At 37.1% G+C, this 24,437-nt stretch overlaps 2 protein-coding genes across 14 annotated transcripts in view; one reads left to right on the top strand and one right to left on the bottom strand.

The window, feature by feature from the left end:
• The window catches only part of dtwd2 (DTW domain containing 2), a 50,493-nt gene extending 32,024 nt beyond the window's left edge, over window positions 1–18,469 (bottom strand). Inside the window, exons 1-2 of the mRNA XM_041232783.1 lie at window positions 18,288–18,469; window positions 2,975–3,065 (exon numbers count right to left, since the gene is read on the bottom strand). Coding sequence (XP_041088717.1) covers window positions 2,975–3,065; window positions 18,288–18,469 — 273 coding nt within the window. The remainder of the gene's footprint in view (window positions 1–2,974; window positions 3,066–18,287) is intronic.
• Window positions 18,470–20,240: 1,771 nt separating this feature from the next.
• Window positions 20,241–24,437, top strand: part of LOC121302643 (dmX-like protein 1) — a 69,943-nt gene continuing 65,746 nt past the window's right edge. For 9 of the 13 annotated variants that reach the window (XM_041232768.1, XM_041232759.1, XM_041232751.1 and 6 more), the window contains exon 1: window positions 20,928–21,343. In XM_041232768.1, the coding sequence (XP_041088702.1) occupies window positions 21,257–21,343 (87 nt within the window). In that variant the 5' untranslated portion in view covers window positions 20,928–21,256. The other 4 variants (XM_041232688.1, XM_041232669.1, XM_041232679.1 and 1 more) reach the window with 4 other exon arrangements.

Raw genomic sequence — 24,437 nt, 5'->3', positions numbered from 1 at the left:
GGTTTTAGAGAGGGTTGTTGCACTTCAAGTACAAAATGTTTTAACTCTTAATAGTGTATCTAAGAAATTTCAGTCCGGATTTTGTGCTGCACATAGTACAGAGACAGCCCTTGTCAAAGTTGTAAATTACTTACTGATAAGCTCTGACTTGGGCTTTCCATCAGTTCTAATTCTTCTTGATCTAAGTGCTGCTTTTGACACCTAGAGCACGCCATCTTATTAAATCGTCTCAGATACTTAGTGGGACTGTCTGGCCTTGTCTTATCCTGGTTTCAATGTTACCTATCTGATAGGTATCAATTGGTCTCTACTGGGCAGGAAAAATCAGCATTGACCGAAGTTGATTGCGGTGTTCCACAAGGTTCTGTTCTGGGTCAATTGCTATTTTCATGTTACAATTGGGTGATATTGTTAGGAAACATGATGTGAACTTCCACTGCTATGCAGATGACACCCAGCTGTATTTGTCTTTAAAACCTGGTGAAAAAACTTCCTACTTTAAAACCTCTCAAAACTTCCTACTGTTGAATTCAGATAAAACAGAGGTTATGTTTGTAGGCTCCCATAACCAACTAAAAAATGTAGGATTGCATGAGTTTGACCCTAGCAGTCTTTTATCAAATCCTAAAACTAAAATAAAAAATGTAGGGGTTATCTTTGATCCTGATTTATTCTTTGGGTCTCATATTAGGGAAGTTTCTAAAGAACCCTTCTATCGCTTGTGAAACATAGCCAAACTGAGACCTATTATCTCCTTATCTAAGGCCGAGAGACTAACACATGCCTTTGTTTCTTCAAGAATTGATTACTGTAATGCACTCCTCTCTGGCAGCCCAAAACGTGCGGTGTCCCGCCTACAGCTTGTTCAGGATACCGCTGCTAGAATTTTGACTAAAACCAAAATGAGCATATCACCCCTGTTTTAGCCTCCTTGCACTGGCTCCCTGTTCAATATAGAATTGATTTTAAAATCTTATTATTGACCTATAAAGCCTTGAATGGAGCAGCACATAGATATTTGCAGGAGCTATGGACCGCGTCTCTCCCAAATCACACTCTTAGATCACAGGAAGCGGGGCTGCTCGTTGTTCCCAGGGTCAATAAAATCAATACAGGAGGAAAGGCTTTTTCTTTTAGAGCCCCTGAACTATGAAATGCTCTATCTCCATGTGTTAGGGAATCGGGCTCTGTGGGTATTTAAGTCTAAAGTTAAAACACATTTTTATAAAACAGTATTTTTATCTTAGTGGTATTAATGCAACACAATTGCTAGCTTTTAATTATTATTATTATTATTATTATTATTATTATTATTATTATTATTATTATTATTATTATTATTATTATTATTTTATTGTATTTTTATGTATTGAGGTACAGTGCCTTGTGATACTTTAATGTAAGAATTGGATGTGACTTCCAATGAATAGTCAGACGATACAAAAAAATAAAAAAACATTTTTATTAGCTTGTTCGTTATTTCAAATTCATAAGCATCATGGAGGTACAGTGCTTTTCAACAGTCCCTTCCCTGGATCACTTACACTCCTACTCTGTTACACAGACCCAACGGCACCAGCAGACAAGCAGTACTGGCTCTGATTCACTACTGCACAGAACACTGAATAGCTTTAGCTTTATATAACCTTTTAGGAAATTCCCAAAAGGCTCTTTCAAATGTATTCCCATGTTACAAACAAAATACTATTTACTACTTCAACCTATAAAACCAAAGAATAACAGTGTAATGCAGGGAGTACAATATATTTCTGGAATGTTCTTTTAACGATAAATGGAAAGAATACTGAATTCATGTCAATGTTCTTGCTATAAACCAATGTGATTCAGCAGGTAAAAAGTTTAGAAAGAGTATGTTGTAGCTGATAATCCATCTGGCCAGACACTTGGAGCAATCATGCATGCTTATAAATTGCCCAGGGGATCAGAGTCACACATCTTCCCTGCTGTAAAAAAAAGATTGGGGCCTTCTTAGTAAGCTTCTTGAGGGCAACAGCATGTTATGTAGTTAAGCTGAAAAAGTTGCTCAAGAAAGATAAGAAAAAACTGCACATAAAATACCTAGATGTCTAAAACTGAAATATAGACATTGAGGCTTCAGTACGAGTTCTACTGTGCTGAAGGTAAACGCACACAAAGGAGTACTAGGGAGACTGAGACAGAGTAAACAACAAGAAACAATGATATGCAATGTGCTTTCTATAGCACTAGCTTGGTGGTCAGAGTGAAGGGTACTGTTACACTTTGCCCAAGTTGTTTCCACAACATTGAAAATAAGAATTTCTGGATAGATTTATAAGATAATAGCAGCTGAAATAGTGGTGGCTGTGCCAGATTTACAAGTAACATCTAAGCTTTCCTCACAGGGATGCATACAGTACATGTCTATATACTCCTTATTTACAGTGTTGCATGACTGTGTGATGGTCAGCAAACTTACCAAATTTCAGGAATTCTCACAATTGCATATTCTTAATGAATATTTCAATCTTAAAATTTAAGAAAACAGTTTGTTTAGTACCTAATGACTTACATAATAGGATATAACTAACATGGTTATTAAAGACTTTTTTTTTCTCAAGTGAATACAGCCCCAGCCCATTCTTGTTTACATTCAGAACTTTAAAAGGGTATACTGATTAAATAACTTCCCTGTTTACAACTTATTTTTAATTATATGTCTAGCAAAGCAAACAAGGAAAACTGTGAGAGGGCTGGAAGTTAACAGCATTGAGTGCGATCTTAATAATAACTTGAGACTCAAACAAAAAGATCAGCGAAAATGTCTCGGGCAAAGGAAGGTGGCTGGGGGTTTAATGACTGCTCCTTGAGTGCACTTGGGAAAACTCCAAAGGAAGCAGACACTTTTGCAATGGGAGGGTTTCCACCAACAATTTCCCAGTGTTTTCCTCCCCTCTGGAAAGTGAACTCTGCCCCTTCCCACAGCCTTACTCACCTCAGCTGGATGCTGAACTATATACAAACACGTGGAGACATCTAAAGGATGGACTGGAAGGAAAGGGCACAGGCAAACCTTCTGTGGACGGCTGAAATGACAAGATTGGCAGAAATACAACAGCAGAAGTCTTTGTTTTGCAGAAATGTTTTTTAAATGAAAAGGGGCAGAGATGATTGCTTGGAAAACAGTTCCCAACTCAATGTTGTTAACAGTTCTCTTTTAATCATATACAGTAGCCAAGGCAACTGAATCACACTCATTTAATTCATCGTACTATGGAATAGTTATTGTAAATATCAAAGAAGTTCAGAAGTTTTGTCCTACCATTTTTATCTTGAAAGACTAAGTCTGTTTTACATGACTAGAATAGAATAGTATTCATTAAAATATGTTTTATTCCCCCCAAACATTACACTTTCTCTATTTCAATCCATTTAAAAACACATATCTAACAGTTGGATATCCACAAAAGGAGGATGCATTCTGTACTCTCTCTGATTTCTCTCCTTTTACATACATGAATAAATCAATGAATAGATTGATGGATAGATTACAGTAATTTAACTTAAACAATGATTATCTTTTCAGTCCATATATCCCTTCACTCAGGTCATCCAATGAACACTAAGTCTCAATAGATTACATGAACTAAGTGATTCATACATTACAAGAACTAAGCACATGTATTCTGGGTGTGTCTGAAAGCAAGTAATATGTATCATGATGTGGCCAGATGTCAAAACAATGTGGCAGTGAAAGGGTTATTGAACTTAACCAAGAAAATCAAGAACACAGCTGTGTAGCAAATATTAAAACAATAACTCAAAGTGTACCATTTTTATACAGCAGAAACCTAAAGGCACACAATATGGAACCAACACATTCAATGTGGAGGATTTAAATAACCCTACAAATATAAAGTCACTGCCACAAATGGCTTCTGAGATATGAGGCAGACCATGTGGTGGGAGCAGCTTTCTAAAATAACTCACAAAAGGGTTCATTTTTATTGCACAAAACCCACATTTACTGAGAAACATCACAGAATACAGCTGTGTACCGAGTATAGGGAGCAGTCTAAAATGGTTTTAATAGCAGCAGTGGATTTGCTCATTCAAGCTGCCTCATAAGATGCTTATTAACGTCGACAACAGAGGACTGGCTCTGTATTAATTTCCCACAGTCCTTGTGTGTGATCTTGTTTTACAGTGTGAGATATGTCAATATACTTCTCTACTTTTACAAGCACCAATCTACATAAAAAATTCCAAATAAAAAGTATCAAAACATTTCCTGTTCATAGTATCTTGTAACACAGGAACTGTGGATTCAGGAAACATTCAGGAACAGGTGCAAATTGTACAATCATAATGCAGCTCAGGAAAAAAAGTATGTTTCACAGTTTGGAAACAAACCAAACCCTATTATACACTTACATGTCTAATTAGTAGGCTTACATATAATACAGCATAGAACGATTCTTGAAAGATTCAGTTAAATGTGGTAGTAAAAGACTCATTTGCACTTTATAGTTTTTTTTTTTTAGACATTGAGCACTTTTTCAGAGAAAATAATCAAAATGGTAACAATGATAACTGCAAGAAGCAAGCCATTTTAAATATGGTGCGGCTATGCTTATTTAGCGGCTGTTAAAAGTACCAAATAAAACAAACAATTGTTATTACAAATAACCAGGGGCGTGCCATCAGGGCCTTTGAGGTATTCACTGCTGGTCAGACAGCTAAACCGTGACTGCACTGAATTCACAGTGCTCTCTTACATGCTGTGAAATGTACCCCAAGGTATTCTCTGGTTTTTGTGAAGGGCCTGCGGTGCAATCAACCAACAGAAGATCCAATTTTTCTCCACTGCAATCCAATCACGAGTGAACAGAGGTGGGACATAAACCGCTAAAGGTATTCTCTGTTTCAGTTGAAGGTCTTGAGTGAGTTTAACCAGTGGGGAAGTGAGCAGAAGCGGGATGTAAATATACCATGGTGAGCTATGTAAGAATAGCTCAATTTTGCTTATACAGACCGTTATTGAGAAAGATATATTGAACTGCAAAGTTACATTTAGAATTGCACAACACCACAAATACCCAAACTGACACAAGAAGGGAAGGGGTATACTTGCCACTTCCAAAATTCTAATTATGAAACATATCAATTTAAGATGTCTAAAAAAGTCAGTACAAAAACATGAGCGTTCCAAAAGTCACTTGAGAGCCACTGTAACACTCAAAACGCTGGCTCAACTGGTTGAGCAGAAACGTAGGGATATAATACATCACAATGAAGAAGTAAGAAAAAATCGTGAGGTTCTTAAACACTTGATTGATTCTGTTGTTTAACTTGGCAAGCAAGAACTTGCTTTCAGAGGGCACGACGAAGGCTCCATTTGCTCAAATAGAGAGAATTATGTGGAATTACTTTAAATGATTCCCTACTACTACAGTATGTAAAGTAATTGCTTGTCAACAGCCACAGTATTCTAGGGTACCTCTAACAAGATTCAGAACGACTTTGGTGTCTCAAAAATCAGAGAATGCAAGATATTTTTCTCAAGGTCCCCAAACCACACACAATTGGTGGACAACAAATGCCAAAGACACCTTCCATGGCTGGCATCTACATGCTGGAATTCCTCTTCTTGGCTTGTATGCAAGGTGTTTGAAAAAAAAAAGACAGCAGTTGAAAGAGCTTTTTAAGCACATTCTGGAGAATCCAGTAAAGTCTGAACGCGACACTGTACATTCTGCTAGTGGATTAATTTCAAACCTGAACAGTTTTCCGTTCAGTTGCTAGAGACATTTAATTTAGTTTTTATATTCTTTGATGTGTTTATCCAAATATTACAAAAAATGCTTGGATGTAAGCTTCTGTCTGAAATTGCTTTAGAGAGAGAGAATTTTGTCCATGTGTACAAGGAAACTGTCATGATATTGGTCCCTCCTCTAAGACAGCTAGGAGATGAAAATGTGCAGTCTTGTTACAAGCGGCTGTACTTTGAGATCATGGACAACATTCAAGATCACTTAGCCATCAGATTCAAAGATCATGAGAGGTTATCTTTCCTCTCAATGCTTGACTCACAGGTATTTTGCTTACATGCCAAATTTCCAAGGAACAGCCCCTATAAATGTACAGCAAACATACAGGGAGTATGAACTCATTGTCATGACAGATGAAAGATTTCCAAGAAAAGCATCCAGGTGATCTGTTTCATACCACTGAACTGAATTGTATGCCCTGACCTGACTGCTACTGACCATTCCTGTTTCTTGTGACTAAAGTAGAAAGATATGTTTCTGCCCTCAAACAGATCAAGAGTTATTCCAGGAATACCACTGGACAAGATCGGCTGTCATCCTTGCCGATTATTTCAATTGAAAGTGAAATGCAGCAAAAGTTGAAAGAAACATTTTTCAATGACGTGTTCGGACATATTGTGAAGAAAGAACGCAGAATGGATTTTGTGTATAAGTAGACTGGTGTGATAAACTTTTTTAATTTACAGTAAATGTCCTCAAAATTAACCTCAAAATGTTTACATTGTGCAATAGCACAAATCAAGGAAATAGCTACCCAATGCATCTATTCAGTTTACTCACACTGTAACCTGTTTCTTTTTTGTATCCAGAATATTTAGGTTTTGGTCAGTTTATTGTATCAAAGCACTATACATACAGTAAATACAATGTAGCGAAACAAAACAAAAAAACAAACACAACATGGTAATTATATTACATTAAATACATTTCCCCCAAATTACAATATAAACTGACTTGTTGCATCCACTACAGGAGTCAGAGACAAGCCCAAGTACTAGAAAGAAACGCATTTAAACAAGTCCTCATATTTTCTTTTTGGTATTGCGATATGCAAGAAAATTGGAAATCTAAGAAGGACACAGTCATCTTTGTGAACATGACACTAGCAACACACAATACTATCATAGCATCAAACAGTATAAATACTTTTGAATTGGCATTTTTGGAGTTTTGCAAAAAAAATGCTGAAATAAATAACTGTAAACATCTATGTCTTGTAACTTTTTTTCCTCATCCACAAAAGCAAAACCTTTGCTACAAAAGATTTTGAGAGAATGATTTGTTTTCGAGAAATATCTAGAAATGATAAATTTCCATTGGGGTATGTAAACACTAATATATTTTTATTCTTGTCAAGCAATGACATACTGTAGGTACATACAGTAAATGTTAAATGCTGAACCCCAGTAAAAGAATCAATCTGGTGGTTTTGGTTTTATATACAATGTCTGTGTAATAAATCACTGTTTCTAGTGTACATGCCCAGTGCACTTCGCTTTTCTCAATTCCAGTATTCTAGACATGCAGTTTCAGACTTTCCTTGAGATAGAAACAGTCCCCTGAGTGAAAATACTATCTGTTTGTTGAAAGATTACAACTAGCATCTTGCCGCTCCCTGAAAAACTCATTAAAGCTAATGCCTGCATAGCTATAGCATTTTCGTCTCAGACTGAGCCCCTGTCCGATAACACTTTTAATTACATGGACAAGAAGGACACTAAACATGCCAGCTGCTGGTCCCAGAAGAAAAAGAAAACAACAAATCATCCTGTTTTGGTGTTCGAAATGCTTGATGCTGTGCATATTTTATTGTGTGATTATGTGGTGAGTGACAGCCCTTGATTGGCGGAGAAGCACTCAACTAATGACCAGGCCCATTTGAGAGTCATACATAACACTGCTTGGCCTGTAACAAACGATCAGTCAGAATTAATATTCTGCTGGAGTTGCCACTGTAATCAATACTGTATCCACTAGCCAATAAGGCTAAAAACTAGGGACAGGATTCAAGCTATAGCCATTAATTGATTTGTCACAAAACAGCTTGCTCCTACACTGGAAAATTAATTTTTCTATTTGGAACTTTAGCCTAATCTCTATTTTTTTTTATGTACCAGGCACTACTCTTTAAAAAATGATGTACTTCACTTAGCCATTTAATCTCCTTAGTATTCTCTGAAATCATCCCCATACTTTCTCTGCAATGCTAACCTTGGATTAGAACATATATCCTTGCTATTTATGTTATTTTAATGTGTCTTACTTATTACGCACCTTACAATAATATATTAAGTGTGCTTCTTTGTTGTGTTTACATGTAGACTAATTACCCAGACATCACTTTTTTTTTTTTTTTTTTTTTATACCTGGCAAAAAAACCTGACCTGTCTTAAAGTGTCCCAGTGGGGACAGTGGGGCCAGTTGGCAACCCTAATTACAATCCTCATAACAGAAAACACTTTGATCACTATACTTAACATTCATGCTGCAAGCTGGATCAGTGTTTGGAAAACGTGAAGCACACCTGCATCTGTATCTCGATTCTGACTCGCTACCAAATCTGAAGCAGCACTTTCTCGATCCTGTTTTTGTAATGTTAATCCCACACATCACTTTAGAAACATTCGCACAAATTCTGGCAAGGAAACTGTGCAAGGCAAAACGCTCTGTGATAATTACTTCTAATATATATATATCAACTATGTAATTTATTATGTGAATTTTTGCTTTCAAATTCATGTGCAACAATGTTCATTCCAACATTCGGATAATTTCTCCGCACTTAAGAAAATAACAATTACTTCATGTCACTGTTTTCACATTGTACTGCTAAAATCTTCTCTCGTTGATCAACCAATGAGCACTGACACAAAGTGAAATGGGCGGAGATTTGTGATGCATGCCAGAACGAAATCTGATCAGAATGAAACTTGGCCAGTCAACGTGCAGTGATTATACTGATGTTAATGGTGGCTAACAGCAGCTAACAGAAACAAAAACCGAAGCAGTGTGAGGAAACAGAATGCAAGCTGCGTGAACTGTGCTGAATGAAAGCGCATTTGAGAAACGTTGCGCTAGTGAACTGTGTGAGTGGATAAACACATCTTGTGTTGGATGAAAAGCAGATTAAAGAAGTATTGGTAACCAGTACCAGCATTAAAATAAGTCCCGGTACTGAGTAATGTTGAGTACTGGCAGTATGTCACCCCTGAGTTATATAGTAACAATGATAATGATACAGTTCCTTAATACAGATTTAAAAGTTAAAAAGTTTGCAAACAAAACGCCACTTTTTTACATCCCTTATTTACACAAACATCTCCCTGTTTTACACTGCAGATTATGTGATAGGAATATTCAAATTTACATTTTTTCTTTATAAAACAACCAGACTCTCTTTTCGACAGAGGTCAGGTCACCCGTTGTGTTATTGCTCAATGGCAGAAAAGAGGTCTATCCTTTTAACTCCACACTTTATTCCAAATTGAATCAATTAACGTCCACACCCCCTAGATAAGGTATATAACTTACATTTAGATAGTTAGCTCTTAAGCATCTTTTTAAAGAATACTGCTTTATTAATTCAGTAAATAATACTGTACAAAACAGCAATTGTTTAAGGATTTGAATTTAGCCTTAATCATGTTGCCTTTGGATTTATGCCAGTTGGACTTTACCCTTTAGGAAGGAACAGACGTGATCAGGAATAGGAGCCGTCCAAAACAGCTACAGCAGCAGAAGAAAATGTACAAGGACAAAGGACAAAACAAGCAGGACTGCATAACTGGGGTGGGAATTAAAGACTGTTGCATGATGCATGTTAAACTGCCAAAATTGAACAGAAAATATAAATCTAGAAAAATACTACAGATGGAGGACAAAACAGCACCTAAAGTCATTCATTTATTATAGACCACCGGGACTTGCAGGTCAATTTACTATTGTTGTAGGAGTCACAGCAACAGCATTTGGAAATTACCAATACAATTAATCTGATAAAAATTTGCATTTATGAGCTTTTATAAGCTCTGTAATGTTGAAAAATGCTCCTCATTGCGAAGCTGCATATTTGTATCTAGCAATTTAAAATGGTGTCTTGAGATGTTCCTCTTTGCAAACAGATTCATTATTTTTAATGTAAGGGGAGGAAGACAATGTGTCTGTGCTGTTGACATCAGTGTGCTGCGATAACAGCAACAGGACTGCTTTTTCTGTGTTTTCATACTGCCCTCTAGTGTTCAAATCAATAAAACACATTCCACATAATCCACACCACATCATTTACTTAATGTGACCTAGGAACACTATTGAAGCCCTCCAATGGAATTTGCTCAGGCTTTGTAAAGTATGAATGGTATGAGATAATACTAGACTGCATGACTGTCCTGCTGTGACCATCCAGTACTGTACATTCTTGAAATGAAATGTATAAATCCCAATGACTTATCATGGTACTCAAATAACCACAATAACAACATGATTTGTCAGGCTCTTTTAATCAAACCAGCATCATTTAAAAAATACCCCTACAGACAAAGGGGTGGATTTTCTTACCGTTGGCACAAATGCATGGCATTACAACCATGGTACAGCAGTTAAAGAAATTTCAACCTTGTAGCAGGGCTGAGGCCACGCACATACGGAGGGTGCTTCTGTAATTGTTTATTGTAAATACGAGTATAGTGATTGAAGAAATAAGAACAAGACTGGCTTTAATGGGGAGCCTGCTGCTCTGTCTGTAGCAGCCTGCCTGCTGTGTTTAGTTGCAGGAACAAGCAGTGTGTGTGTGCGTGTGTGTGCGTGTGTGTGTGTGTGTGTGTGATAACCAGCTGCAAGCTCCCAATCAGCAGGTGTGCGTGGTGCAGCAGAGTGCCAGGAATAAAAGGGTCCTGATTATACAGATCAAGGCTGCAGTAAGGGGGTCAGAACACTGCTGCTGCTGAAGCATCGGCCCGTCTGTGCTGCTGAACGACTGGGTTCAGGAAACAAAGCGACCCCTTCTAACGACGATCATTTGTATATCCAAGGTCGGGAGGTAGTCGGGGGTTTGTTCCAGGAGAAAGAAGCTGCAACGCACCAACGATTGTGTGTATATTCCGAGGTTGGGTGAACTGCCCGAAGGACAGGGAATTAGTTTCGGAACAGCAGATGCCACCCAGTATAGCAGAAGCAGGACCTCCATTTGTTAGCGGAGTAGGGCCATATTTCATTTGATAGTTTTTGTAGTGTTTATGTTGCCTTTTCTAAGCTGGGCCGTATGTCCCCTGTGAGCTACTATTGCTGGTAGTGTCCCATGTGAGCTACTATTGCTAGTAGTGTCCCCTGTGAGCTACCACTTTTGGCAGTGTCCCCTATGAGCTGCCACTGCTGGTAGTGTCCCCTGTGAGCTACCATTGCTGGTAGTGTCCCCTGTGAGCTGCTATTGCTGGTAGTGTCCCGCAGGGTTCCTGTATGTCTGTACTATATGTAAATAAAACCTGTGTGCCTGTCGAGCATGTCAATCCCAACCTTCTCGTCCCCGTCTCCTATCAATCAAGCAGTGAACACACATCCACGTCATCAATCGTTATTTCTATCACTCCTGTCACATGTAGCGCGTCCTCTGTTACAAACCCACATTTACTTATTCTAAGCTGTACTAAAGTTCATACAATGTGATTGAATGAGACCATTATAATATTTAATCCTTTCAAAAATTATGTTGCTTTATTTAAAGTGTGAGTACAGTTCAGGCTTTGAGTACAGGCGCATTGGTTTGATGGAATGGTGACATGCTGAAACTCCCAGGGAGACTCTTCGCTGTCTCTATCTGTAAACTTGCAAAAAGCAAGGCAGATAGGTCTCCATAGAGCCCTCTTCTAAAAGCATACCATATTGAATTAAAAATAATTCACTGTTAGCTATATGTACTGACTATGTTTATAGGTTCAGCAACCTCACCTGACTAGAAATTGTTCATGTGACTACACCTTGGCAGACAACAACCTAGAATAATATGCATTAATATTCCACCTATAATAATCGACTTAAAAGTGAAATAAATAACTAAATAGATAAATAGATTAACATAGAAATTCTCCTTCAAAATTCAAATGACCTAATTAATATTAAAATATGGAAAGGCATATTTAAATGTTACAATTTGACCTTGCGCAACTAGTGATATCATTCAGCTTTCTTAAACTGGGTTTACAAGAAGTTTTTGTGTTGAAGAACCACGAGTAAAACAAAAGCCCAGACACCGCGTTGCGCAGAAGGGGGATAAAACACTGAGGAAATGTTCTGTATACTGCCCCAAAAAATACCAACATTCCATAAGAGAGCACTTTGTATGTACATTTTTTATTCTATATATTTGTATACATATACACTACATACAAGGTTCTTTAAAGATGGATTCTGACTCTTATGGTAGACTACGAACAGAGCTAAAATCATTTTAGGAGTAATCTGCAAATGTAAATAATTTGAATCGTTGAATAAATTGTGCCACATTAAAAAAAAAAATTTTAAAAAATAAAACATACTGAAGAAGTCTCTAAAGCCCTTGTATGCATATTTTAGCAGTTTAGTTAGAATAGAATGTTGAGCAAGGTTATGTCACAAATGGTTTGTCAATTTTAAAGGTGATCTACCAACCCCTTTTACCCATACCAAGTGTTAGCCATGCACTTACTACAATGTAAGAAATGGGTGTGGTATGTGCGCCCAATGAAGGAACACTGAGGCATTACAATCTGAAAGCCTGTGACATTTCAGCTTCACTTCAAAGAACTAAATCTGCAACCAAATGCATTTTTCTATGTGTACAGTACACTGATGGTGTTGGACTTAATAATGCCCTGGGTTTATATCTTCATAACTATCTTGCAAGATAAGTCTAGAAATGTCAATTTGAACTGTAAGGAAAATGGGCTTAATTCATCATGGCACTGCAATGTATTCAGGAGAACCTGCATGTTTAACTACACTGTGACCTACTTATGAAAAATATGCTGCTTATACCAACTCCTGTCAAACATGTCCTTAAACCATGCTAATGTCAAGGACATCTCTTTTATTATTCATCAGGAGTCCACCCTACTCATCTCAAGGCTGCCTAATTTAGGTGGATATGCTCTGCCTGCTCTTCACTGTGTCTGCAGAAGGCAAGGGAAATCAACGCAAATGTAATTAAAAAAGAAGGAGTTGATCAAAAGGCACTGGCACCCTATACATAAACATGTTAAGTCACGGGGGTGCCTGGCTGATAGCAGCTGGGACTCCGGTCCAGTTCTTCCTCCCTGGCAGTCAGGGGCTGTGCTCAGTCCCTAGCCTGTTATTAACATTTTCATGCCAGGTTCAGTCCATGCCAGTCAAACTGATTAGGCCAGGAGTGAATGGCCTGAAAAGGTCACATCTACTAATCTGAAAGGACCTGTAATCACCCAACTCTCTAGAAACAGGATCTAGATCACCACTGTTATTACCTCCCAACTCCTTATCTCCCCACATGGCAGCTCTAATTCTGCACACCCTAAAGTCCATTTAATATTCTGCAATACGTTACAAAATATTACTGAAACTGCCTTTCTCCAAAGCAAAAGTACATCAACTAACTATAATGGTAAACATGCAGTGTATTCATGAGGCTTAAACTGCTGTTTGATTTCACCCACTGATCATACCAATGTCATACCAACATAAAATAACCCAGAAACTAACACTGTAGATTTTATTAGTGTCTCTTCATCTGTCTTAAATATAGCTCTAATAGATGCCTATTATATTGACCTGATGAAAAAATATGCAGTAGATAATTCTGAAAAAGATTTAATAGAGCTGTTTACTGATTTGTAATGGGTGAACAATGGGATCAATTCACCACAGGATGTACAAACTCATTGGAAACTGGAGAAGTAAAGGTGCAACATCCAGAACTCATGTTCAGTTTTATATTATATATATCATTTCTTTTTCCGTCCTTTAATTAACCCTTTTGAACAGTTGTTTACGGCCCGGTTTACAGATTTAGTTTTCTCAGGCTTCAAACCTACTGTACAGGTCTTGCATTCAAACTTTCGAAGAAAATTGCAATAAGGTTATCACCCTTCAGGTCTGCATCAATTCCCTTTCCTCGCACACAGTCCTTCTTGAGTTGTGTTGCTAAAATTATCAGGTGTCAGCAAACAAGCTGCTGAATATTCTCTGAACTGACTAAAGGCCACTGCACACGGTACCCATTCCATTATTTATCATTCATAGCTCCCTATGAGATATTCGGATACAAACATGCCCAGCATAAAGCTAATTTGACATGCAATGTGTGAAATAGGTAAGTACACCGTACACATCATCGTAGGAACCTGTTAATTGCAAGATGGTACTTCCTGACTCTTACTTTATTTTCAATTTACACATTTTTTCAGTACCAAGCAATAATAATGTGGAAGCATCTTTGAATTGAATTAGTTAACTTACCTGAACACTTTATACACAATACAATTTGCTCTTATATAGCACTCTTCATGTGAAGCATCTCGGGCGCTTTACAGCAAGACCCAAAAACAAATGGCTAACAACCAAGACTAACAGTAAGCATGTGAAAACAGATACTTCTTTAAACCTGACTTAAAAGATTCAATTGTAGTTGCACCTCTGACATCACTTGGAATAGAGTTCCAGAGACGAGGCATGCAACAACCAAAAGCTCTGCTTCCTCCTGATTTTAAGTGACCACGAGGGATAACCAAAAGATCAGCACTTGCTGACCGTAGAGTGCGGCTGGGAGTATAAGGTACATTCAGATCCTGCAAATACAACGGCCCACATTCATGAAGGGCTTTATAAGTAAGAAGCAGGATCTTAAAATCAATCCTGAATTTAACAGGAAGCCAGTGCAGTGACTTGAGAACAGGAGTGATGTGCCATGAGCGATGCGTGCTAGTAAGCACTCTGCCACATTCTGAAGAAGCTGGAGCCGCTGTAATGTTGAGTCCGGTAGGCCAGAAAACAGGGCATTACAGTAGTCTAAACAAGACATCACAAAAGCATGCACCAACATTTCAGTATCTTTGTCAGACAAGATTGGTCTAAATTTAGCTGTGTTATGCAGCTGAAAGTAAGAGGTCTTAACTACTGAACTAATGTGGACACCCAGACACAATTCAGAATCCATGGTAACTGTTGGAAAACATGGATTGAGAATTGATTAGCAGTTTGCTACGCATGTGGACTGGCAGAGCTATACTGGTGTTTTTTTCTGAAAAGAGACTAATATTGCAGATAGCAGACTGTTTGGTTCAAATTGCATGTACTGCTTACAATTGATAGAGACATTGCGTCTACAAGTTTCTTGCCCAGCATTGACTGCAAGCTAAAAAGATAACAATGCTGTGGACCAGAAGGCTGTAAGACTTTGGAATGCAAAGCATAAAGGGGCTAAAAGGCTCCCAGGGACTGGCATTGGACCCAGAGGTTCTCAGAGAGATCGAAAGAGATAATGCCACTGGGATCAAAGGGGCAGATTTATGGACCTTTTTTCTCCAGGAGTGTGAAGAATGCACTGAGTTCAGAGGTTGTCACACAAGACTACACACACACACACACACACACACACACACACACACTAAATTAACAGAATAATGTGTTGTACCTTTGCAATTGGTTAAGTGTCAGAGAAAGGGGAGGTGGACCATCTATACAGAAGGGTATTTAATGTCATGCAAACATTGTAATGTTGAGTATTCTGTTTGTCCTGTACCTGGGACCAGACTCCCTGCATATTTCAATCCTGGCAACTGATTGAAGAAAAGGACTCTGTGCATTTTCTTGAATCTACTTAATCATCATCTATTTTTGCTGTAAGTAACTTCAGTAACTCCCAAATTTGTCACACTCTTGGAGGGATTCAAAAAATGACCATCAAAAGGAATATTAATACAAGGCAATTTAGCCAAACTGTGCCTGGAGACAACCAACAGCACCTCTGTCTTTTGTGGATTAATTTTCAGATAATCAGCAGTCATCCATGCTTGGATCTCACTCAAACACTGAGACAGAACAGCAACTGTCATTTCTGATGTACTGGGAAATGAACATTATATTTGTGTGTCATCATCGTAGCAGTGAAATCCAAGGTTGTATTTAGCAATGATGGAGGCAGGGGGAACAAATATAAGTTAAACAGCAAAGGGCCAAGCACAGAGCCTTGTGGATCTCTGGTTTTAGAAAATGAATGACTCAAAGAAACAAATTGGTGCCGGTGTGATAAATATGAGCAACACCACTCCAAGGCAATTCCTTCAATTCCAGTAAGATTATGCATTCTCTCCAATAGGATTACATGGTCTACGGTATCAAAAGTGGCTGAAAGACCCAGAAAACTAAAATAAATCACTGACCAGAATCAGTAGACCGAAGGAGATCATTACAGGCCCTTACTAACACAGTCTCTGTGCTATGTCCTGAACGGAAACCAGACTGAAACTTCTCTAACATCTCAATTCTATGAATATTTTGAATGCAATGCTATTAAATGCAATGCTAATCCTGAAGTTTTGAATGCAATGCTACACTTTATGTAGGCGTGTTAAACTGTATATGCTTTCATTGCCTTGTACCATACAGCAGAAATCTTATGTGAGTGGTAATAATTAAATGTCATTGTTAAATCTCAATGATAATTTTAATTAACATTCAAACATCCGGGGGAACATAGAACACAAAATGATGCAATATGGATCACAGACATAAAAAAAAAAAAAAGTTTCAGTCCCAAGCTGTAAAGTAGCATAATTTGCATGTAGGTTAATCCGGCCCTGCCTACAGTATAAAAATTCATTACTTATCACCTAAAGAAGCCAAATTAATGTCACAAATGGTTTGTCAATTTTAAAGGTGATCTACCAACCCCTTTTACCCATATCGAGTGTTAGCTGTGCATTTCCTGCAATGTAAGAAATGGGTGTGGTATGTGCACCCAACAAAGGAACACTGAAGCATTACAATCTGAAAGCCTGTGACATTTCAGCTTCACTTCAAAGAACTACTGCAACCAAATGTATTCTTCTGTGTGTACAGTATACATTTACCCCACTGTCTACAAAATATTTTGATATGAGGGAAGAGCATATGGTAAACAAAATAGTGACGTGCAGAATTCAGATACATCGTCACAGTTCTCAAACTAACTAAATAAAAATACAGTTCTGGAGGTGCTGGATTCCCTGTACTTTAAAAGTACAGAACAAAGAATATTTGAGATAGGATTAGGGTCAAAGTTGGTTCCAGGCTCCCACAATTCTGTGCAAAAAAAGAGCCTCTTATTTTATGTTCTAAATATCCCTTTATCTAATCTCCACACACACACACACTAGCATAATTTAATGAGATGTAAAATAATATATATATATATATATATAATATATTATAACATTATATATCTATATATATATATAATTTAGGACTAGACAATTTTGTTTATTTATTACCTTAAAATAAGTACTACATAAATAAATAAGTGTGTTGTCATGGCAATTGGTGATCAAATAAATAATAAAGTAAAATAAAACTAAATGAAATCAATAAATTATATAAGATATGTCACAGCCTTTAAGTCATAACGCATTGCAAGTGTTATTAGGGAATGTTGTGTTGTGTTTTCAAGCAGCCAAGACCAACCAGCACAACAAGCTCTGCGTAGCAAAACGCAACTAATTTCTTGTGGATATTCCTTTGTGCTGCAGCCTCGGCTCCAAAACAACAGAGGAGCGCTGACTGACAAGAAGGGCATCGGCAACCACATTCGGTCATCACTCGATCTACTACCGCCCCCTAGTCAGGGGTGTGAATAACACAACATCGCCTTCTAGTCATGTCATGTTGTTTTTAATGAATGGCATACTACTAGATACAGAAACCCTAAGTACGCCGCTACAATCACTGCCTTACAAATGCAACTGATATAACGATTCCTAAAAATGTCACTGCAAACGACCAAAAGGTATTTTGTAATATCCTGTTATTACAAATAAAAAAAAAGCTTCCAATGGTACCAATAATACAGATACATATGTTTAAATTTCTAAAGAGCTTCATAATAAAACATTGGACGTGGATGTTTTCCTGTACCCTTGTTTTCCGCTACCCTTATGCACAAGAAAAAACAGTACAGCAGAAAATTATAAAGCAATTTCAGTGAACTTTAATACGTGTGATTGTAGAATTGATATGGCTATTGTTGAACACAATATCACGTATTTAAGCGTCTTTTATTAAAGATGATTCAGTGAATGATTTCCGTTATCATACTGCATACAATGGGCATGACTGCCTGACATGCAATTCTAACAGCACCCCTTTTCACCCTCACAATCTGCTCTTCTGCAGTTCCCGTAACAAAGCTGTCCACCTTCCGTCTGCACAGACCGTGACGTCAGCCGCAGGTTTTGACTGCAAGTATCGTGAACGTACGTACAGCACCCTGTGTTTTCTTACCTGCACCGTGAACATGTGGGTCGCCCCTCAGTCCTCTCAACCAGCAAATGTGATAGATCATTAAGGCCTCCCAAATTGTTCTCAGTATCGCCCTCTTCGCAAGATACAAAGCATTTTTCATCCTGACTGCAAGTACCTTCGCTAAGGCCGAGAGACGAAAGGCCCAAACCCTCGGTCTCCATGTTGCTCTGAACAAACATGCACTAGTACGCAGCCTATTTGCGCATGCAATTCCTGACACTGCCACAAGATGTCACTAAAACCTTTCATTGCGCTAGATTTGAGACAGGTTTGCGTTCCTAACGTCTTGGTCTAGACAAGACAAGAATGCAGTTTTACATTCATGTACTATAGATTCTCTATTGTGCGATGATTCTCTGTTGTGTTACTATGATGTTATTGAAGTGATTATTGTTATATTTTAATATGAGTTGTATTACTTAATGGATAATACTCACAACTACTTATTTTTATGAACAACCCTAAAGTATACATTTAAAACTTGTATTAATAGATCACTTTCTTAATTATTTTTAATATTTACATCAGATATGTCTTATATGAGCTTACAAACATTGTATTAATCCAATGGCAAAACAATTATATTTCTGAAATATTTTCAGGTTTATCAATCCTCATTCTAATTGTGACTGGGAGTTATTGGTGGAGTGATAGTATATGTTTACTATTAATTTTCCATGGTTATACTATTAATTTTCCATGGTTATACTGTGCATTTACTATGGTTTACCATGTTCTTTAATATACTTTATCATACCTCTATGAGTTTTCAATGCTTACCTATGCTCTACCATGTTTTCACTATCCTTTACAGCCTACACTTTGCTATGTTTGTACTATGATAAACTTTTATAAGTGTGGTATTCTGTCTTATTGCTAGTGCTGTAATCAGAACATCAAGCAATATACTAATACAGTAATAACATAAGCAGTAAATAAATACAGTAAACACTCTACTATTTAATTTTACATACAATATACTGAAGTGAATCTCTCATAGCATTATATGCCACATCTACTTCTTCCTTCATTAAAATAAATCTACAACCTGCATTTTAATTATATTTAGTGGTCAATAAATCACCCCTGGATGAAAACACTGGCGTGAATAATACAGTGGCAAATCCAAATACGGAGTATTCTGCATATATTTGGCCATATTCGGAATATGAGTATGCTGCATTTTCTAGTGTGTGTGTGTGTGTGTGTGTGTGTGTATATATATATATATATATATATATATATATATATATATATATATATATATATATATATATATATATATAGCACAGTATTGTATTGGATTCTACAAGTCCATGTTGGCATTATGTACTATACCAATGGAAGTCTACCAAAAGAATTCCTGCAATAAATCTCACTTCCTATTCTGCAATGCAGTAAAGCAAGCTTCCATGAACACTCGTTATCCAGCATATTACCAAAGCTTCATGTAAACAGAGAAAGTTATTTTCATTTATTTTTAAATGATAAAACTACAATCGCAATTCTAAAACAAACAAGAACAAACTTAAGGACACTTACAGTTAAGCACTTAAAAGAAATATCTGAATGTTTACTTCTGGCTTGGTTAGTGGCTTGACTTTGTCCCTTATTAAAAATGATTTAGAGCACATATTTAAGAATTTAGCCCAACCTGCTGAATACATATATTATCCAGCATCCGCACATGTGGCCCACTAAGTGCATGTTAACTTATTGAAAGCTCATGAGATATAGGGGCTGGTGTAAGGATAGGAGTTTTGATAATTTATATTGTATCAACCGGTCCATGGTGACTGCAATGAAATGTCACCTGTAGGAGGAGTGATTGGGTTGCCGTCACGGGTTTATATAGTAGTAGTACAATGCAGGCGTGAAACGTGCAGTGCAGAACTGAGAGGGCGCTGGTTTGAAGTTCTCGCGATACCGAGTCGATTGTTTTGGTGACGGGGAGATATGGCGGAACTGCTGAACAGATTATCAGGGGAATGCCATAACGTTAATGTGTCAGTTTTATAACACCGGAGTTCCAGCGTCGTGGAGGAAATTTTAAAACTTGAAGATAGAACTCCCAACAGGACTATAAGGATGAAGTAACTATTATTCGTGTGAAGACTGCACACATTTCTCTTTTGTTGTGAATTGCACTTTGTCCGTGTCACCTGCGTTTGATAGAAGAGTTTACTGTATCGTACGCTAGATACATTTGTAACTCTGAAAATACAGCCAGGCAAGGCTGTGCCTGACAGCCTTACTATGAGGTGGCAACATAAACGGAATCAGAAATAAAAACGATACTGCAAGACGCGTTTGTGAAGATTAGTTATTTCCACTGGGTAAATCTTGTGACGTGTGACCTTTTCGACCCGATCGTTTGAGCCTGAGTTATGTTGATTGGACTACCTTTAAACTTGTTTATGTGTGTATTTCTCACGTAAAAGGAGTTCCAAATTGGCCTGTTAAGCAGACTAGAAGTACCAATAATAATCTAAAGGGGAGCATACCCACGTCATGCTGATGTTTCACTGTGTTATGTCAGTGTCAAAGCTTGGAATAAGGCAGTATGCATCAACTATAATGTAGACGGTTTACATGACTTTTGTGCTGAGCAATGTAGGTAAATTGTGTTTTGTGTTTAACTATATCGATACAAAGATTGACGATGCTGTAACCTGAACTTCTTGTAAGCAAACATTATTGTACGCCACGTCGTCAGTCTGACAGATCTGTTTTCACTGGATTCAGTTGTCCATTATGTGCTTGTTTTGGTTTTGATATAGTGGGTGAACTGTGAAGCATAAATAAGTTGTGTCGTCGTCGTCGTCGTCGTCGTCCCGGTTGTTGCAGTGCTACATAATGAAGGTTGTCCGTGCTATCTCATCATTCCCCAGCGCCTGAATTACTTCAATCTCCTTTCACACTGAAGAAATAAAGGGACATCTAATACAATGAATCTGCACCAAGTACTTACAGGAGCTGTCAATCCAGGAGATAACTGTTTTGCAGTGGGAAACATTAATGACCAGCCTTTTACGGTAAGCTTACACATCCTTTGATATAATAACATTCTTGATAATCAAACCGTGAACATGAAAATGCGGGCTAAGTTTTACCAGTAAGTATGTGTTCATATGCAAACAAGACAGTGCAATTACTGGTATGGAATACTACTGCTTAAAGGGGCGATGCTTTTCTTCTCTCACAATATAATACTTTATTTGTCAACTTTTAAAATAATACTTAATAAGCACGTATAGTCAGGTTCTAGCAGCTTGCTTTCAGACAATTCATTAGAATATGTAATTGGGAACAGTATTTCAGTGTCATGCCAGGAACGAAAAATAAACAAACATATAAACAATGTACAATACTGTATAATACCTAGAAATCACTTCATGACTAAGGAACAGCATCAGAGAGACTGTTGTTGTACTGTTCTTGTTTTTACCCAGTACATTTCAGACATTGTGCGGTATTTCCTCGAAGCTATATTTTGAATTTACAGATAGTAGGACTCAATAAACTGCAATACAGAAAGACAAGAAGGTTACTGAAGAACAAAAAAAACACAATTGCAGTATTTTGTGTTAACGTGTCAAAACACAAGTGTGTGTCATATATATATATATATATATATATATATATATATATATATATATATATATATATAATACAAATTACATATTTTTATTACTGTGCTTCTGCACTTGATGCCTCATTAACCTTATTTTTGTCTAGCTGGGTATTGATAATCACTGAGAATTTAATAATATTTTATAGTCTAGATCAGATTTTTTACTTCAAGCTGTGCTGCATATTTTACACATTTAAATGCCTTTGTTTACCATGATGGTATCATTTGTACATAATATACAGCAGTAGTGAAATCAGGGGGTTTGGTTGAGCTAAATAATTTAGAGCTACTGAAAATGTTGTTTTATATATCTAATACATTTGTAGCAATGGACATATAGTACATGCTATGAAATGTGGAACAATTATATAATCATAACTGGTAATACATTTCTGCATGGTAAGCAATGTTGTGTAAAAATATAATACAAGTTTTGAATGAGAGGAGGCCATTTCCTAAACCCCTTTCACACTGGCACTCCTATCTGGGTCCCAAACCGGGTTCTGGCTACCTGGATCACAATCTCAGGTCTCCACGACCCCCCTCAGAATATGGGTTGACACGCTTTGACCTGGGTTGAGCAAGACACAATGCATGACAGCCGTTCATTAGCCAATGAAATAACGAACAGACATGTGCCTGTGGGAAGGTTTCACTTCTGCAAAACATTTCTGTTTATCCTGTTTAGCCATATTTTTGTTACTTGAAGCACATCCTGAGCCAGATTGCAGCAGAAATAAAGAAACATTTTCTCTAATCAGCATTTGGGCAGATAGTTCAAGCCAGAGTAGCTTAGATGGAAGCGTCAGGAACAAGCTACTTCCAGGGCATAAACGCATTGTGTACTTGTGTCTGTCACCCAGGTTAGTCCTACTTAATCAAAAGCAGTGTGACATTGTGTAGCCGACCCACATGGCAAAGTGCTGACCCGGGTAAGTTCTGACCCGGATAGGGTATATCGGTGTGAAAGGGCTTTAGTAATTTTGTCTAGTCAGTGCCAGTCTGTCTTGGTAACCCGTTTCCTTACATTTATAAAAACAGGATTGGTTTCTTATAGTACCCTCAATTAAAAAAAAAAAAAAAAAAAAAAAAAAAAAAAAAAGCCATGTGAGATTTTAAGCTATCATAAACTACTGTAAAAATATCGCTAGCTTGCAGCATTCCACTACTGCTATCACCACTACAGAAGTTTTTTTTTGTTTTAGTTTGCCACCAACTGATGAGATACTGCAGTTGTTTTGTATACTGAATCAAATCAAAGTTTGTTTCTAACATTTGCAGTTTCGCCTCCATGTTGAACTACAGTGCTTTTTAATTCTTTTCATTTGTGTTTGTTACTCCCCCACACTCTAGGGAAGAACTGTTACCCTAACATTACCAACAGGCTACTTGGAAGTAGTACAATACACTCAGTATGCACATATTTAGGCTAAACCCAGGAGAATTCTGCAGAAGGACATTTCAGATTTTCATTTATGCCAGTACAAAGCCAATGCATTACTGCATATTTAATGTTGTATCTCTTTAAGGAGCGCTGACCAAGTTTTCAAATCTGTTTTCTTTCCCCCTTTTTAGGACTGCCGTCTCCCTTTTCCTTATTTCCTTTTGTTTTCTGATCTGCAAAACATTTTAGCTAAACTGAGCATCAGTATGTATTCAACTAATGTATTTTTGTATATAAAGATTTAATTGAGCAAATTACTTTTAATTCAGACTCCCCACCCCCTTCTATTGTGGGAGAGAATGGCTTTGGGTTTATTTTAAAAGTACAAAAAGAGAAAAGAAGATAGAAAAGTGTGTGTCAGTTTAGTAGGCGTTCAAACATTATGTAAGATAATTGTGATTATCATGGTAATTTATAGCCAATACTGATTCATTTCATAATTGTCTATTGAATGTTAATACTTCTAGTAAGAGGTAATAGATTTAAAATAAAAAATAAAATAAAAACACAGGTGTATAAATGATACTTTCAGGCCTGGCTCTTATGGTAGAGAGTGTCAATGGAAAACATGTTTTTAATCCAGGATGTTTTGCAGTTATTTAATAATTAATTAATGTATTTGTTTGGTTGGGACCACGTACAATTAAAAACATTCATGATTAAACAAGCGATGCATTGTACACCCGATTCAGCCAAAGCTGATTTTCAACAGTAGTCCCAAAAACGAAATAAAACAAAACATTTAAAACAACGATGATAACAGAAAAATACAATAAATAAATCAACAGGGAGGAGGACTAATAAAACAACAATAAAATACAATAAAAAATACTAAAATAACAATTAAAAAAAAAAAATAACAGTAAAATACAAATAACATAGCATTTTACAGCAATGTATGGTATAATTGAAGTTTTTTAAAGCAATTTCAAATATCTTATTATCTCTAGCACTATTACAATTGGTTTTCTTTATTTGTATATTGATTTTGGGGGGGGGAGACGACTTATGTCTGTTTTACTGTTAAGCCTCTTTAATTCGCTTTTACTCA

The sequence above is a fragment of the Polyodon spathula genome, chromosome 2 (assembly GCF_017654505.1).
Source record: "Polyodon spathula isolate WHYD16114869_AA chromosome 2, ASM1765450v1, whole genome shotgun sequence".
NCBI lineage: Eukaryota > Metazoa > Chordata > Actinopteri > Acipenseriformes > Polyodontidae > Polyodon > Polyodon spathula.
This window is presented reverse-complemented; position numbering and strand designations above follow the sequence as displayed.